This window comes from Chlorocebus sabaeus, chromosome 10 (assembly GCF_047675955.1).
Source record: "Chlorocebus sabaeus isolate Y175 chromosome 10, mChlSab1.0.hap1, whole genome shotgun sequence".
Classification (NCBI taxonomy): domain Eukaryota; kingdom Metazoa; phylum Chordata; class Mammalia; order Primates; family Cercopithecidae; genus Chlorocebus; species Chlorocebus sabaeus.
This window is the reverse complement of record NC_132913.1, coordinates 88,460,151-88,476,183: the sequence shown is the minus strand read 5'-3', so window position 1 is coordinate 88,476,183 and position 16,033 is coordinate 88,460,151. Positions and strand designations below refer to the sequence as shown.

At 44.0% G+C, this 16,033-nt stretch overlaps 1 protein-coding gene across 11 annotated transcripts in view; it reads right to left on the bottom strand.

Annotated features, from left to right (window-relative positions):
• CFLAR (CASP8 and FADD like apoptosis regulator) overlaps positions 1-16,033 on the bottom strand; it is a 50,963-nt gene that overhangs the window by 34,424 nt on the left and 506 nt on the right. For 4 of the 11 annotated variants that reach the window (XM_038001762.2, XM_007965825.3, XM_073019920.1 and 1 more), the window contains exons 2-3: positions 3,370-3,794; positions 398-503 (exon numbers count right to left, since the gene is read on the bottom strand). In XM_038001762.2, the coding sequence (XP_037857690.1) occupies positions 398-503; positions 3,370-3,650 (387 nt within the window). In that variant the 5' untranslated portion in view covers positions 3,651-3,794. Of the gene's footprint in view, positions 1-397; positions 504-3,038; positions 3,349-3,369; positions 3,795-4,004; positions 4,581-13,737; positions 14,639-15,001; positions 15,979-16,033 lie in introns of those variants that run through there. The other 7 variants (XM_038001760.2, XM_038001766.2, XM_038001761.2 and 4 more) reach the window with 6 other exon arrangements.

Genomic DNA, 16,033 nt, shown 5'->3' with positions numbered 1-16,033 from the left:
TGAGGAGAAATAGATGGCAGTAGGAGAGCAATACCATAATGGACTAGCACCTCCTTCCTGTTTCCACCCAGCACAAGCAGATGGGATGTCCTCCCCACACCCCCGTCAAACCAGGGAGGGAAACACAGATGAGCCAGGCCTATGAATTTTACAGAAATAAGGATAAAATCCAAGGATAAAAGAAACATCCAAGGCCACACCAGAAGATATTATTATCCTATTTCTTCAATTCATAAACCAATTGTCTTCCCATTCATGTTATTTAAAAACCACCTGAGATGTCTGACTCCCACTACAGTGGCAGCAGACTGCCTGCTTCCCTCTCTCTGTATCAAAAATAGTAGCTCCCATTTCTGATAGGCTCTTGGGACCATGAACCAAAAAGAAGAAAACTCACCTTCTCCTTGCTTATCTTGCCTCGGCCCATGTAATCCTTCATGAGGAAAATTAATGAGGATACATCAGATTTATCCAAATCCTCACCGATCTCTGCCATCAGCACTCTGCAAACCAGAAAAGTTCATTTAGTTAATTCAGACACAAGTCCTAAGACAACTCGAAGTGCCCACGCCTCCCCTATGCAACAATGGATTGAAAGACTAGTTCTTGCCCCTGTGTAAATGTGTCCCTCCCTCATAAAACAGCAAGCCTGGATCACCCCAGGAAGAGATCTTAAGGGAACTCAAAAAAGGGATCTTGTCTTTGCCCATTTAATAGGAGATGGTACCTCCTTTGCCATCTAACAGCTTCTGAAAACAACTCAGAGAATGGAAACTTCCCTAAAGAATCCCCTAGCTCCCCCAGCGGTTATAGTGAAATGACTTAAGAACCCAAATGACTAACATAAAAGGCAGAAATAGAATTTGAAGGAGCCTTGTTGTCTCTGTTTAACAAGCTCTCAGGTGATGTTGATTCAAGGACCATATTTTGAATTGCAAGATGCTAAAGGAAAGAAATACCTGACATATCCCAGCCCACTTCTGAACTTAAGGGGTACAGGCATCTGGATCACGGGGATTCTGAACTTAGATGTCTTTGCCTAGAAAGCCTCTCCTGACTCAGTGGTGGCTGGAGCTAACGCTATATATATATATGTATAATTTTTTTTTCCCAGGAAATAGACTTTGAGAACCAATAACTGCATTTTACTGGGGGCTCCTAAGGACAACTTGTGGTTAGTATTGTTATCATGATATTGTCATCAGGCCATTTTCCCAGTTAGCCTCTCAGATTCTCGAGGATGACAGATTTTTCATTTTGTCCTACAGCTTATCAAAACACTTAGCACATGCCAATACACAATGAAGCCCACTCACGAGATGAATAAATAAATCTAGCACTCCCCTTCTACTGGCCCCCTTCTCTTCCCAGAGGGCCTGAAGAATCTCCACTCATCATAGCAAGGAAATGGGAAAAGGAGAGATTGCCCTAATTTACTCACTGAAACTCAGTTGGCACCTCCCAGAAAGTTTGAAGACTACTGACATTAAAACTGATGGCTGAATAGGTGGAAGATTTAAAAAAATAATAATAACAACAATGATAATAATCCCTTGTATCTGTAGAGTGCTTCACAGTTTAAAAAGTACTTCACATAGTAAATTATTATAGCTGATGCTCACAACCTTGTAAAGTCGGGTATTATTATTTTTCACTTTACAAGTAGGAAAACAAAGGCCCAACAAGGTTAGTGATTGGCCCAGGCTGCCTGGCCGTAACTGGTAGATCTGAGGCTTGAAACAGGTCTTCCAGCTACAGTGAGCTATGATCACGCCACTGCACTCCAGCCTGGGTGACAGAGCAAGACCCTGTCTCAAAAACAAAAACAAAAAGAAAAAAAACAGGCTTTCCAAGTTCAAATCTCATATACTTCCCAGAGCCCACACTGCTTTCAGCTCTTTTTAGTATAGTTCTTGATAATATATATCATCTCCAAATACACATTATCAACATAATAAAAGGCTGGTGGTCGAGAGAAAAAACACCAGCTGGGCACGGTGGCTCACGCCTATAATCCCAACACTTTGAGAGGCCGAAGAGGGCAGATCACTTGAGGCTGGGAATTCAAGACCAGCCTGGCCAACACGGCAAAACCCTGTTTCTAGTAAAAATACAAAAATTAGCCAGACATAGTGGTGCATGCCTGTAATCCCAGCTACTCAAGAGGCTGAGGCGGGAGAATCACTTGAACCCAGAGGCAGAGGTTACAGTGAGCCAAGATCGCACCACTGCACTCCAGCCTGGGCTACAGAGCGAGACTTTGTCTCAAAAAAAAGAAAACACCAACTTAAAGTTACAAGTTATCTTCCTTTCCCCAGGAACTCAGTCTGTCAGTAGCTTCCATGCCCCTCTGAACCTCTAAAAGACATTAACATGTGAGCAGGAGGAAGGAGCAACCCAAAGCTTGTGGGAACTAAAGCAGACTCCAGTGGCCGTTTCCTCTTCGGACTGAAGGGGCTAAGATGTGGTTAACTGAAAAGATTTTCAATTCGGGCTCTCCAACGTCTCCAAGGGCAGGAAGCACAGGAAGGGAGCCCACCCTGATAAACTTCCTCAGCAGGGGTAGGGCCAACGGGGATTCAGAAGGGATGATGGAGTTTCTACAAAGGTAGGAAGATTGCTGTCAGACTTGTTATTTCCTTTCTTTGTACCAGAAATTATCAAGGACTGACTTCACAGAAAATGAACTAGTAAACACCGCCACAGATCTCACACTGTCAGAGGCTGGCAAGAATGACTAGCTCTTAGTCATTCCTATCTTTCTTCATGTCTTGTCATTCTATCCTTCAGGCAAACACACACCATCTGTCCCTTCTACTTGCATATGATCCCAATTCCTTTGAGAAAGCATGTTTCAGCCAGGGGCAGTGGCTCACGCCTGTAATCCCAGCACTTTGGGAAGCCAAGGCAGGTGGATCACTTAAGGTCAAGAGTTCAAGACCAGCCTGGCCAACATGGTGAAATCCCATCTCTACTAAAAATACAAAAAAAAAAAAAATTAGCCAGGCATGGTGGCGCACGCCTGTAGTCCCAACTACCTGGGAGGGTGAGGCTGAAGAATCGCTTGAACCCAGAAGGCGGAGGTTGCCGTGAGCCAAGATCACGCCACTGCACTCCAGCCTGGGCAACAGAGTGAGACTCTGTCAAAAGAGAAGAGAAGAGAAGAGAAAGGAAGAGAGAGAGAGAGAGAAAGTTTCAAGAATTTAAAGGGTTCACAGGAATGAAGTGACATCATCTGGCAGTTGGATAAGTGGGCAGAGACAGTAAAGTGGCTACACTTCTTATTATCCTTGTTTCTGCCATTCAGTAGAGTCTGAGACACTTCAATCCCTCCCACCTATCCAGCCTCAGGAAGAGTTGATGAATTACCTATAGTCCGAAACAAGGTGAGGGTTCCTGAGCAGGTGGGTCTCCACAGCTTTTCTGTCCATCTTCAAGATCCGTTTGAGCAGGTCAAATCGCCTCACTCTGTAGAGCAGTTCAGCCAAGTCCCCGACAGACAGCTTACCTCTTTCACGTAAAATATCCAGAAGGTCCCTGACATTAGGTGGAACCACATCTACAGCAACATCCCGGCACAAAAAGAGCAGCATCTCCTTCTCATCTGTGTCAAGTGCTTCTTCCACCTGATGGATGACCTCAGCAGACATCCTACTCTTAAGACTACAGAAGCTCACAAGGGTCTGCAGAAGTACAGCTCCGAGGCAGTCAACAGAAAGCCAGCAGGCAGGCAGTCAACTTCATTTCTGAGGGCTGACTTCATTTCTTTCAGAATCCTTTCCAGTGGGGGAGTTCTGTGGTTAAAAGGGAATTTTTCTGAAAATCTTATCAAGCTACCTTACGCCTAAGATTGAAAGTATGGGCTCTTTCTTTCTTGGTGGTCTCCCTGACCTAAGTAGATTAACTTCTATAGAAAGGGATCTATAGAAGTCTATCGAAAGGGATCCTTGGTAGACAGAGCCAAAATGTCAGACTAATCCAAAGAGACAGAGAAGAAAACCTACATTGTAAAGGAAATGAAACAACAGATGAAATCATCTCCTAGGAAACCCCACATTCTTTTTCAGAATTCATCAGAATGTAAAACATGTTACAGGGAAAATTACAACTAAGGGGTGAATGGCCTCAGTAGGAGGAATAGGGAAGAAGTATGAAGTAGGAGGAAGAGGGAAAAGCCCAATGACAGACAGTCTGACTAAACCAGGGAAACTTGCGTCACAGGGTTAAATCTCCACTTCAATGACCACCCACATGGCCTTGAACAAACAATGGGGAAAAGAAGTTTCTGTCCCTATGCCACTCCTTTTTTCTAGTTGCTCTACTACTTCAAAAGCCCTTCACTCACACCTGGAGGCAGAAACCTCTGCTGCCATCCTCCTAGACCCCAAGCCCTTTTCACAACTTCATCACTAATGCTCACACAACCTGCCACCAAGTCGTCGGGTTTGGATCATGTCTTCAGACCCTGAGCCCCATGGAGGTGCCAGAGGCCCTGACTCTCAATGCACTGCTACATGGCAGCAATTGCCATCAGTACTTCTGATGTTCTCAGTGAACATCAGGAAGTTACAGAGGATCTGGGGAAAGATCTCACTCTGGGGATGGGGCTGGGTGGGAGGGGTAAGGAGCTCATGCAATGGGTGTGTTCTTAACTTCTTCCATTGAAACATCCTATTTTCTTGCAAAATTTAAGTTGCTAACCAATCTACTCTAAGTTTCACAGCTAAAACTTATGTTAAATCACCTCTTGTGTTCTTTATCTGTTCCTACAAGACAGTATTTCAGGTTAAAACCAAATTTATTAACAAAAAATAAGTGGAAACACAACCCAACTCTAAATTGCCAATGGTTGCTTTGTATTTGTGTTCAAGTATATTTATATATTTATCTAGCTGTATTGAGTGAAAGAAGCACTGAATCCATTTATTTATTAACATACAATATCAGTCCACAAAAGATTTGAGCTATCTTAAATAAAAACACATAAATAGAAAATTTTATATGAGAACAAGGGGAAAAAATTATGTTAGAAATTTGAAATGGGCGTGCCCATTCATCCAAACTTCACTTAATATGATTATTTGTAAATAACTGGAGAAATTAAATTTGCTAAGTTAAATTTACTAAAATAAATTTGCTCAATGAAAGTGGAAAAATTGGCACTCAGAAAGATAAATACAAATTTTATGTGCTCTGGAAAGCCCAAATCTATACTCCACTCGCAGGCCAACAGTGCTTTAATCTCTAATTCTCTATTTTTTCACAGTCATCTAACTTCTATAATTCATAAATATCAACAATATAACAATGCCACCAAGAGTTAACAAAATTAGATAATCATTTTAAAAAACGTGATCTGCTCAGTTTGTTTCTTCCAACCATCACACCCAGTCACGCACACTCAGCAAGAGCACTGGCATACTGTCTTCCCTCTGTGCTCATGGGGGTAGAGTTTGGCAGCAAAATCTAGATTACTCAGTGGTAGCATCTGGCACATTGAAAGAAAATATCAAAAGGAAACTACAGATCCCGTGTGGAGCCAGCCCACTTAGATGCAGCAAAATATCAGCGTGTGTGTATGTTGGAGGCAGTTCACTGTGGCTAGAGGTGCTGGGCACTTGAGAAAGGAGAGCATACTAGGGAGAGGCAGGGCTGGGGTCCGAATAATCACCACTTTGTTGCGGTTTCTTTTAAGCCCAAGCCAAGAAACTAACATAAAAATTACTCTTAGACTAGGGAAGCTCATAAGGTCTTCAGTTTTTTGTAGAGACAGGGTCCCACTGTGTTGCTCAGGCTGGTCTCGAACTCCTGGGCTCAAGTGATTCTCCTGCCTCAACCTTCCAAAATGCTGAGGCTCCAGGTGTGAGCCACCACACCCAGATGAGTGAGTTCTTTAGAGCCCAGTAAAAGGACTTGCGCCCATCAGTTACCAGCTCCACCCAGCCTGAGCTGTCGGACTCAGTGTCCCATTCACTTCTTCTGAAGACTCACTTGCCTTCACCTTACTCAGATGAAGGGCAAAAGGAATATCCAAGCCCAATTATTTCTCTTCCCTGCTTTCAAATACCCAATCCTCCTAACTGATCAAGATTCCATTAGTTTCACTTCTCCACGCAGTGTTTTCAGCAGTTCACTTTCCCCAGTTAGACAAAATTGGCAACTGTGTGTACTTTCTAGAATTTTAAAGGAATTCCCCTTAACTCCCCTCACAGGCATATTCTAATTTAATGACTATATCTCCCCTTCTTTTCCACACCCACACCCTGGGACAAACTGTCCCCGACCTTCACAACAAGAGCAAATAAAACCTGAGACCAATTTCTGTTTCATTTCTCTTGCAGAAGTCATAAGACTATCGCCAATTATTATGCAAAACGCCAACAAAGCTTAGGCAAGTCAGAGTTATCTTTCACACACTAGCTAACAGGAGCATCCGGTTCTGGAAACAGAAATACTCCAGGCATTTTTTTATAGAAATTACACTTAATACTGGAACTAACAAAACTGCTGAGAGGACTGGAGAAGGGGCTCTGGGGTGGGATTCTAACAAAGACTCCTGGGGCTGCTGGAACAACCTTGCCTCAGCCAGGGAAGTGAGGATCAGGAGGCTGCCACTAGAACTGAGCTCAAAGACCCTCTGACAGTGGAGACCCAGAGATCAGAAGGCACATGCTACAAACTCTGGCCAGCATTTCCAACTATCTCGCCTTTTTCCCTCCGGCCTGCCAGCCCTGCAGCATCCAGGGTGACCGAGTCCCAGGAAACCCCTCAGTCGCAGGCAAACAGGGATGGTTGATCACTCCAGCACCCCTGCCTTAATGAGTAAGCCTCTAACACTCCTACAACTCGAGTAGCAAGTAGTTCCGAAGGAAGGGAGAAGAGATAACACAATCTGAAAACTACTTACCACCACACCCTGCTGGTTTCCTGAGCCGGGCCCTATGGCTGCTCAACAGTTTCATTTACAAGAAGACTCTGGTCAGTTCCTTTCCCACACCCTTCAAGGAGTGCTCCAACCTGCACCACTCTCTTCCATCCCAACACCACCTCCAATGCCATTTCTCATCCATGTATCAGGCACAAACTCCTGCCACCTTCTACCTTTCCACTGCCCCAGCCGGTCCCTGCTGTCCCTCTGCTTGCCTAGGGCTAAGCGTCCCTGTGTGCCCTCCTGTCTCTACTAAGTCCCTATGTCTACTCTCATGATCCTCTCTCTACCTCCAGAGACGGCTCCTCCCAGCTCGTAAACATGTGCAAGTCTCTTCCATCATAAAAAATAAAGCCAAAACCCTCAAAAAAGCCTGAGGGTCCCCTAGACCGACCATCCTTTCACTTTATTCCCTTTCACATAAAGCTGGGACCTCGTGAAGGAACAGTCTGTACTCAGTGCTTCAGTTTCTTGAACCACAATTCACTCCTCAACAGGCCTCCACCTGGATCGCCTCACCCCACCATCTCCTCTACACAGCCACACTCAGTCCCGAGCCTTACTGGAATATGAGGCAAAAGGGACAATCAGCAATACTGATGCTGTCTTTATTTAAATTTTTGGTATTTTGTTCAGCATAGATTTTTGGCATTTATGTGTTTTTTAAAATATTGCATTAAAATATTATCTATGTTGATGACTGACTTTTTGAGCACCCCCTTACATGTTGTCCTGAAGCGAGTGCCTTGTTTGCCCCTGCTAATATCCCAGCCCTGATGACACAGCTCTTGTTGAGGCCCTGGTGACCTCCTGGCTGCCACATCCAAAAACTTGGAAGTCCTCTTTCAACTGACTGCTCAACTCCAGCTGACACTCTAATTAATCCCTCCTTGAAACTCTTCTCCCTTGGCTGAGCTCACACCACTATATTCTACACAGACCCTTCTCTAACCTTCTCCTACTCCTCAGCATACTCTTTCTGCACCTGTCCCTTAAGTGCTGGTGCCTACCATCCATCTCTCATCCAAACTCATTCCCCTAGTCATTCTGTTCCCCTGCTTCCGACCTTACCCTCTCCAAATCTACCTTCCATCTAAGTGAACTTTCTAAAATTCATGCCTGAACTGGCCAGGCACAGGGGCTCACACCTGTAATCCCAGCACTTTGAGAGGCCAAGGCAGACGGATCACTTGAGGCCAGGAGTTCAAGACCAGCCTGGCCAACATGGCAAAACCCTGTCTCTACTAAAAATACAAAAACGGGTGGCTGAGGCACAAGAATCTCTTCAGCCTGGGAGATGGAGGTTGCCAGTGAGCTGAGATGGCGCCACTGCACTCCAGCCTGGGCAACAAGAGTGAAACTCTGTCTCAAAAAAACAAAACAAAACAAAATACCTCTATTGAAGCACTTAACACACTTCCCTGGTACCCACATTAGCCCTAACCAGGTGTCAGCAAATGCAGTTAAGTTCAGTCAGGCTTCTCAACCTTTCTCACAGAACACCAACGCTACCTCCATCAAAGGCACATATTGTTCTCTGTAATCAGTAGCAAAGCATGCAGCAGGACCAGCTAAGCCATCCAAAGACGTACTTAACATTCCCTTCTTTCTACTGCTTCTCTATGTGAAGCAAGGTCATTGTATGGCATGAAAGCAATGTCATGTCCAACGAGCTATGGCGTGAATGCAAATGTAATTTCTAAGCAACCCCACAAACTGGGTGGCAATGGAGAAACCTGTCTTGCCAGCTGCAGAAAGCAGCATGCAAACCTGAACTTTCAGGTGTCTGGGAAGTCCCAGTGGAGATGAGAACATGAAACAAAGTGTCATCCAGAAGTTTCTAAAAGGAGAAGAGGTTGCACAATTCTGGGTAAAGTAGAATGTGGCCATCTCACAGAAGTTTTGTGCATTCATCCTGAACATAACAAAATTCACCTTCCTACTCTATTGGTGTGCAGAACAACAGATGATCCCAATTTTAAAATGACATAAAATTAGAAGTTATATTTTATAAAATTCTTTGATGAGGCTGCTATGGTTTGAATGTGTCCCCTCCAAAGTTCAGGTGTTGCCAATACGATAGGATTAAGAGGTGGGGCCTTTAAGAGGTGATCATTCCCTGGAGGCGCCTCCCTCCTGAATGGGATTAGATGACCTTATAAAGGGGATTGATAAAGGGAGTTTATTTCTTTTTTTTTTTGCCCTTCCACCTTTTGCCATGTTAGGACACAGCATTCTTCCCCTCTGCAGAATGCAGTGTTCAAGGCACCAGATTGGAAGTGGGGAGCAGCCCTCACCAGATGTCAGCACCTTGATCTTAGACTTCCCAGCCTCCAGACTGTGAGAAATAAATTTCTGTTTTTATAAATTACCCTGGTTGTGGGTATTTTGTTATAGCAGCACACAACAGACTAAGACAGAACAGACTTTTCATGACTCTCTGGGAAGCTCCCACAAATTCCAACCAGACAGTATCTCCAATAACTTCCTTGGTTCCTAACAATTACATGTAGGCTGCAGAAAACGAGAATGAATCAGAAATGAGAAAGCATCTAGATCAAAAGATCATAAATCATCATCTAATTGGATACAGAAACATGGCAAAGTCACCAGGAGCAAGGGAGGTAAATCAGTTGATGTAGTGCCCTTAACTAAATTTAAATTTTCACTTTGGCAGGTATATTTGCTCAGCTTACACAACAGATTGCCCACTGTAACTAAAGGTCCAAGAGTGGCCCTGCAGGAGATAGCTCTGTTCAAAATCAGAAATTGTGCATCACACTAGGGACAAACTTCTGATACATAGCTCAAGCACTGAGTATCATCCCCACTTCAGCCCAACCCATAATCTAACTCCAAACCAACAAATCTCTCAATGGTTCCTGGACAGTATTTTTCTGTCCCAGCAACTTCACTCAAGCATTTGCCTCCATTTGGAAAGCCCTTCCCTCCTCTCAGTCTGTGCCTGAAATTATATCTTATCTCTCAAGATAGCTCTTCTATAAGCTTGTCTTGATCCCCAAATCAAGTCATCTCTTCCTGCTTTGTAGCACTGTTCGTGTTCTCTTCCAACATTTTATCTTATTCTATCCTATGTGAGACTCAGTTGAGTACTGTCATATGTGGAGGTCCTTGGGGATAGATAGGCTTTTACTCATCTTCATTAGACTGTGGTTAACAATGGCCAGGGCTGCCAAGCCCAGCCCTCTTGGGTCTTGAACAGACTGGTCATCATTGGACAATTGCAGCCCATGTGTAATGCTTACTCATCCCTTCATAACATACAATGAAGCAAGATGGAGCTGGTGGTGTAGTTAAGATACCATACTTGGAGTCTAGTTGTTGGATCCAGAAGAGTGAGCTTGTGAAAGGAAGCTTTTGCAACTACATGCGTTAACAATGCTATTGCTTTAGAGTGACTTGCAGTGTAATTCTAAGAGGATGGGTAAGTCCCCATGCAAAACTTCCTGGACACTGGCAGGACCTCATTGTGAGTGGGGAGAATACAATGTCTCCAACCAAGGGGATGTTTGGAACTCATCATCAATTTATTACCAGGCTTCAATTTATTTGACAGAGAAAAATGAACAACAGGTCAAGCTGCCTGAGTTTAAGCAAGATGACAGATTTTAACGCTTTGGCAAAGACTGAGTTCAGAGACCAGGTTTCAACTTCAGGTAGTTTGAAGAAGACCTATGGCTTAGCCTCACTTCTTTTTAGGTATCTAAACCATCTGATGTCACCTTTAGAGGAACTGGATGTCTAACTTCATGCAACAGCAGTCAGGAAAACAGGCATTCCTTCTCCTCAAGGTTTTGATCAAGGGAATAAAAAGTGGCTCAAGAAACAATCCCACCTATTCAAGAGAATAGCATGCTATCAATTATGCTACATTACTGCAATAAAATATTTAGGAGACATTCTCTTAAGTTAATCTAGACACAATTGGCTTAAATTAAATTTCAACTTGGCAGGTATATTTGCTCAGTTTACACAACAGATTCTCCATTGTAACTAAAGGGCCAAACTTGGCCCTTTGGGAGATAGCTCTGTTCAAAGTCAGAAATTATACATAATACTAGGGATATAAAGTTCTTAAAATTACTTTTATATAGCATTCATTTTCTATAAAAAGCACTACCTGCTTTTTGCTCTAAGAAAATCTGGAAAATAGAGAAAAGTAGAGAAGAAAATAAAAATTCCCCACTTGCTTCAGTCTCATCACCATCCCTGGTACCTACACATCCATCCCCCTAGTTTCTCATCTCTTACCTGGTTCCTTGTTCTAGGTTCCTTGACATTCCTGGTGACTACCCAGGTTAAAGGGATAGACTCATTCTACATTTAGGCTGAATGATAGCCAGCACATTTACAGAAAGCCTAGGCAGACAGCAACTGATATAGTGTCTCCTCTAGGGATATAGCTTTGTGCTATATATAACTTGCCTGTGCTACCACATATTTTATTAACAGCTCCATCACGGAGCACAACCTTATAATTACTTACCAGATTAAAATAATCCAGCCTTATGATTATTTGCCAGATTAAAATAATCCAGCCATGGCTTAGAATAGAACTCAAGTCAAGTATAAAATCTGAACTATGGGGTTTCAATAGCATACCATGGCCAAGGTTTTGAGTGAAACTTTTGCACTGCTTCTATGTTTTCCAACCCGAAAGGGAGCTCCAGATAGCAGAGAGAGATCTACGTGCTCCCATTCCTTAGCCCCAGTAGGTGCTCAGTAAATGGTGAAGAAGTTACTTTTTTCATTTAACTCTTGATTCAAAGTTGTGGTTATTGTTGCAGGGAATTTGGTTTACTCACCAGATAGTATTCAAGCAAGAGACTGTAGGTACCTACTCTTTTAAACAATCTCATTGACTTTGAAAACTACTTTTGAAAGCTGCAAGTAAAAACAAACAAAAAACACAGATATATAAGCCAAAGGGAAGATATAAAGGAAGTTCAAGGAGAAAACTCAAGAATTTCACAAGTAGGTAAGGTAGCTTTGGTTCCCATTTCTAAAGTCACATGACTAAAGAAACTCATTACCGTGGGAAACATTTTAAACCTTGGAGTAAGTAACTATGAGAGGATTTTTCAATTACATTTTTTAAAGTATATAAATATACATATAAATGATTCACTTCTTCAACTGAAGAGTTCACTGCAGAAGATACAAATTATCTTGAGTATGCAGATGAAAGTGGTATCAAGTGGTGTGTAGCTTCTCTCTTTCATAACAAGTACTAAATCAACAAAGATGGCAACTCAGTATCGAGAATAAGAGAAAAATAATGTAGAAGATGTTTATCTATTTGGGCCAGAAACCTAAATCACCAAAAAAAGAAAGTGGCTAGAAGTGGAGACCAAAATACAGAACAAGTGTAGAAAAGCAAGCAATTTTCGAAGTAGAATCACTTGAATCCAGGAGGCAGAGGCTGCAGCGAATAGAGATAGCACCACTGCACTCCAGCCTGGGTGACAGAGTGACACTCTGTCTCAAAAAAAAAAAAAAAAAAAAGTAGCTGGGTGTGGTGGTGTGCACCTGTAGTTCCAGCTGCTCCAGAGGCTGATGTGAGATGATTGCTTGAGCCCAGAGTTAGAGGCTGAAGTGAGCTATGATCACCACTGCACTCCAGCCCAAGCAACAAGCAAGATCTCACCTAAAAAAAAAAAAGAAAAAAGGCCCCACCTTGAATCTTTTTTAGAAAAAAGCAGGTTGTAAATAAACACAATTTTAAAAAATGAAATATTTTGCAAACTAGAAAACAAAAATATTATGAGTGTTTTTTAAAAAAAATATGTAAAAGACTGTATTTGAGAGCACAAATGTGGTAAAAAAAAAAAAAAAAAAAAAAAAATTACACTGAAACCTTTGGTTATCTCTAGGGAATGAACCCCTGGGGGTTTTCTCTATTTACTTTGCATGTATTTTAACCCAGGTAATTGTAATACAACTTGACTGAAGAGTGTCTGAAGAAAATGCATTACAGTACAGAATGTTAGGTACAATCCTGAAGCAAGTGCAAAGACAGCCGCTGAGCATATGAAAGTACAGAGAAAGGGCACCAGGGTGGGGTGTCAAGTCTTCTGAGGGGAGATGCCAGGAGGAGAGTATAAGGGAGATACAGGGCATTCCAATAATGATAGTGCTTTTCACCTCACCGATCTATAGTAAGAAAGAACGATTGGGTTCTGCAAGTTACCTGGGCATACTAAAAGAAAATACAAAACAAACAAACAAATAAACAAAAAGAACCCATGGTGTCATAACTGCCCCACCATGGCCCACAGGCTTCCTCCAGGCAGGCTGTCAGTGGATCTTGTCTAAACTGCCTTGACTCGAAGTTACCTGTGTTTAGGTAACTGTTGAGTCTTCCTCAACCATATTGTGAGGTTATGGGGACAAGAACCAAGTTTAGATCCATTTCTATGTCCTCGGCACCCAGAACTCTACCTGGCCCAGAGAAGCTCAGTAAATGTTGGTAGGATTATACTGAATTAAAGGCAAGGAGGCATTGGAGTCCATAAACACGAGTTTAATTAGCCCCTGGGGCTCTACAGGGAAGAAATAATCAGACTTCAAGGGTGCCCCATTCCCAAGAGTCCATTCCTGGTATTTGAAAGAGCAATATGCCTCGGAGTGTTGTGAGTCCACTGGAGGCTCAAGGAGGAGACCTAGGGCCAAAAGTGAGGACTCAATCCTTTTCTGCCAGTATCGGGGGACAGTGCCCCAACGTCTCAGGAGCCCAGGGCGACACCAGCCCAGGGGCGGGGATCGGGCAGGATTCTCGATCTACTCACGCCCGGGCAGCCGTCGGCTCTTCCCACTGGATCTCCGCCGGGACCAACTCCCACCCTCGCCGGACAAGCTCAGACCTGCTGCTCCGCAAAAGCAGAATTGGAAATGCTCCAGATGGGACGAGGAACAAGGACAGAAAGTCAAATACATCAACAGGTGGCTTCGCCGGAGGGCGTCCGAAAACCTCTGCCTACTGAACCGCTTCACGCCTAATCCCCGCCGCCCACCGGCTGAAATGTTACAAGACATAAATTCTCGAATCCTGTCTGCGGAATTCCCCGCCCCCGCGCAGTTGAAACTTGCACAGGGCCACTCGCGTGTCTCTGGGTGGTAATATTCTCCATGCGTGGTCAAAGGGCTTATGCATATCTCAGGACAGTTACGTGCGGCCCCACCAGGACTGAGTGGGGACCGCCGCTGCGCCCCCACCACCTACTAGGAGCTGCGGTAGGACCTCCGATGCCCCAGGGGCCAGGCAATTTCCGCTTCAGCTTCCTGGAGGCCCCCAGCCCAAGGCTCAAAAAACTGCACGTAATCCCGCCCACCCCGGGTCATGCAAGACTTTCGGGGGGAGGGGGAAACCCAGCGACCCTGCAAATGGCTTCACCTTGGAAACCGGTACAAGGAAGCAAGCAAGTATAAGGAAGCAAGTAACCGGTATAAGGAAGCAAGTAAGGAGGTCAAATGTCAGTTACAAACAGAAACGTAAAACATAAAGTCGCTAGAGAAAGCCATTTTAACGAGGACATTTGACCCAAAAGCTGTAAGTAAAACAAGTATTAACAAAACAAGAAAATGTATGTAAAGCAAACATTTACAAACATTAAATGTATGTAAAGCAAACAGTAAACATTCAAAACTCCCTTTCTTTTTTGTTTAGATCTTGGAGTTGGGCCGGGCGCGGTGGCTCATGCCTGTAATCCTAGCACTTTGGGTGGCCGAGACGGGCGGATCACCTGAGGTCGGGAGTTCGAGACCAGCCTGATCAACGTGGAGAAACCCCGTCTCTACTAAAAATACAAAATTAAGGGCATGGTGGTGCATCCCTGTAATCTCAGCAACTTGAGAGGCTGAGGCAGGAGAATTGCTTGAACCCGAGAGGCGGAGGTTGCGGTGAGCAGAGATCCGTGCCATTACACTCCAGCCTGGGCAACAACAGTGAAACTCTGTCTCAAAAAAAAAAAAAAAAAAAAAAAGATCTTGGAGCTCGAGCCAGGTTTTTTGTTAAACAAAACTTTTGTAAGGTTATTTAGGGGAATCACCAACCCGAAAATGGCCAAAAACTCCATTCTTCTTATCTGAAATCTCTCTCTAAAGCAGGTCAAACCTTCCAGAGCCCGCTCTCAGTTCTAGATTATTGCAGTTGGTTGACATTCAAAACGCTTTACTTATGCTATATGCTAACCCCCTACTGGTTTCACCCCTCATTGCTTAAGAACAAATTTCAAATGTCAACCAATTAAAACATTCGCAAGACCTCTGGCGTCCTTGAATTTACTTCCTACTCCGTGGAGCCAAAAACTGATTCTGAATTTCAGTGGCCTTTGTTCTACTGCGTGCCACTGTTAATATTAAAAGAACATGGCCTTCTGTCCAAATCCGGACACTCTCAAGTAAGAACATCTTGAAGTCATTTTACATTTCCCAGTCCTTTTCAAGCGGTGGAAAAATGGCAGAAACAGGTTCATTTTAAAAGGCTCTAAAAACGTTTCTTCAGTCAGGCATTCCCAGCTTTTCCAAGGCAAGCTTTCCTTGCACTTGGGCAAAATAGATATTAAACTGCTCTGGAAAATAACAGCCCTGACTAGGCTATTGTTAAATTCCCTACAGGGCGGCGGCTCCCACTGAGTGAGGTCGAACGCACACACAACTGTTGGGAAAGTCCACGTTCCCAACAACTTTCGAAAGGAAAAGTGCCAGATCTTCTCAACAGTTCACTCCAAGAATTGAACTCTCAAGACCATTTTAAGCAAAGTTTACACAACGCTGAGGACCCGCCACTGAAGCTCGCGGGTGGGCCTCTGCGGTTGCGGCTGCAGGGGGCGGCTAGAGTTAGCCAAGGTTTACTTCCGGTCTCTCAGGTCCATCGCGGTGAAGCTTGGACCGCAGTGGCCCAGGTCGCCCCTTTCTGGGAATCCGGGGCGGAGTTGCCAGTAGAAGGGGTTCGGGGGTTCGGAGCGGGGCGGAAGCGGAAGCGGGGGCATTCCGCTCAGCCCGCGGTAAACAACCGAGATAAGAAATCTACAAAACTGAGTCAGGTTCCAGAAGCGCCCCCGCCATCCCCTGGCCACTGCCGGC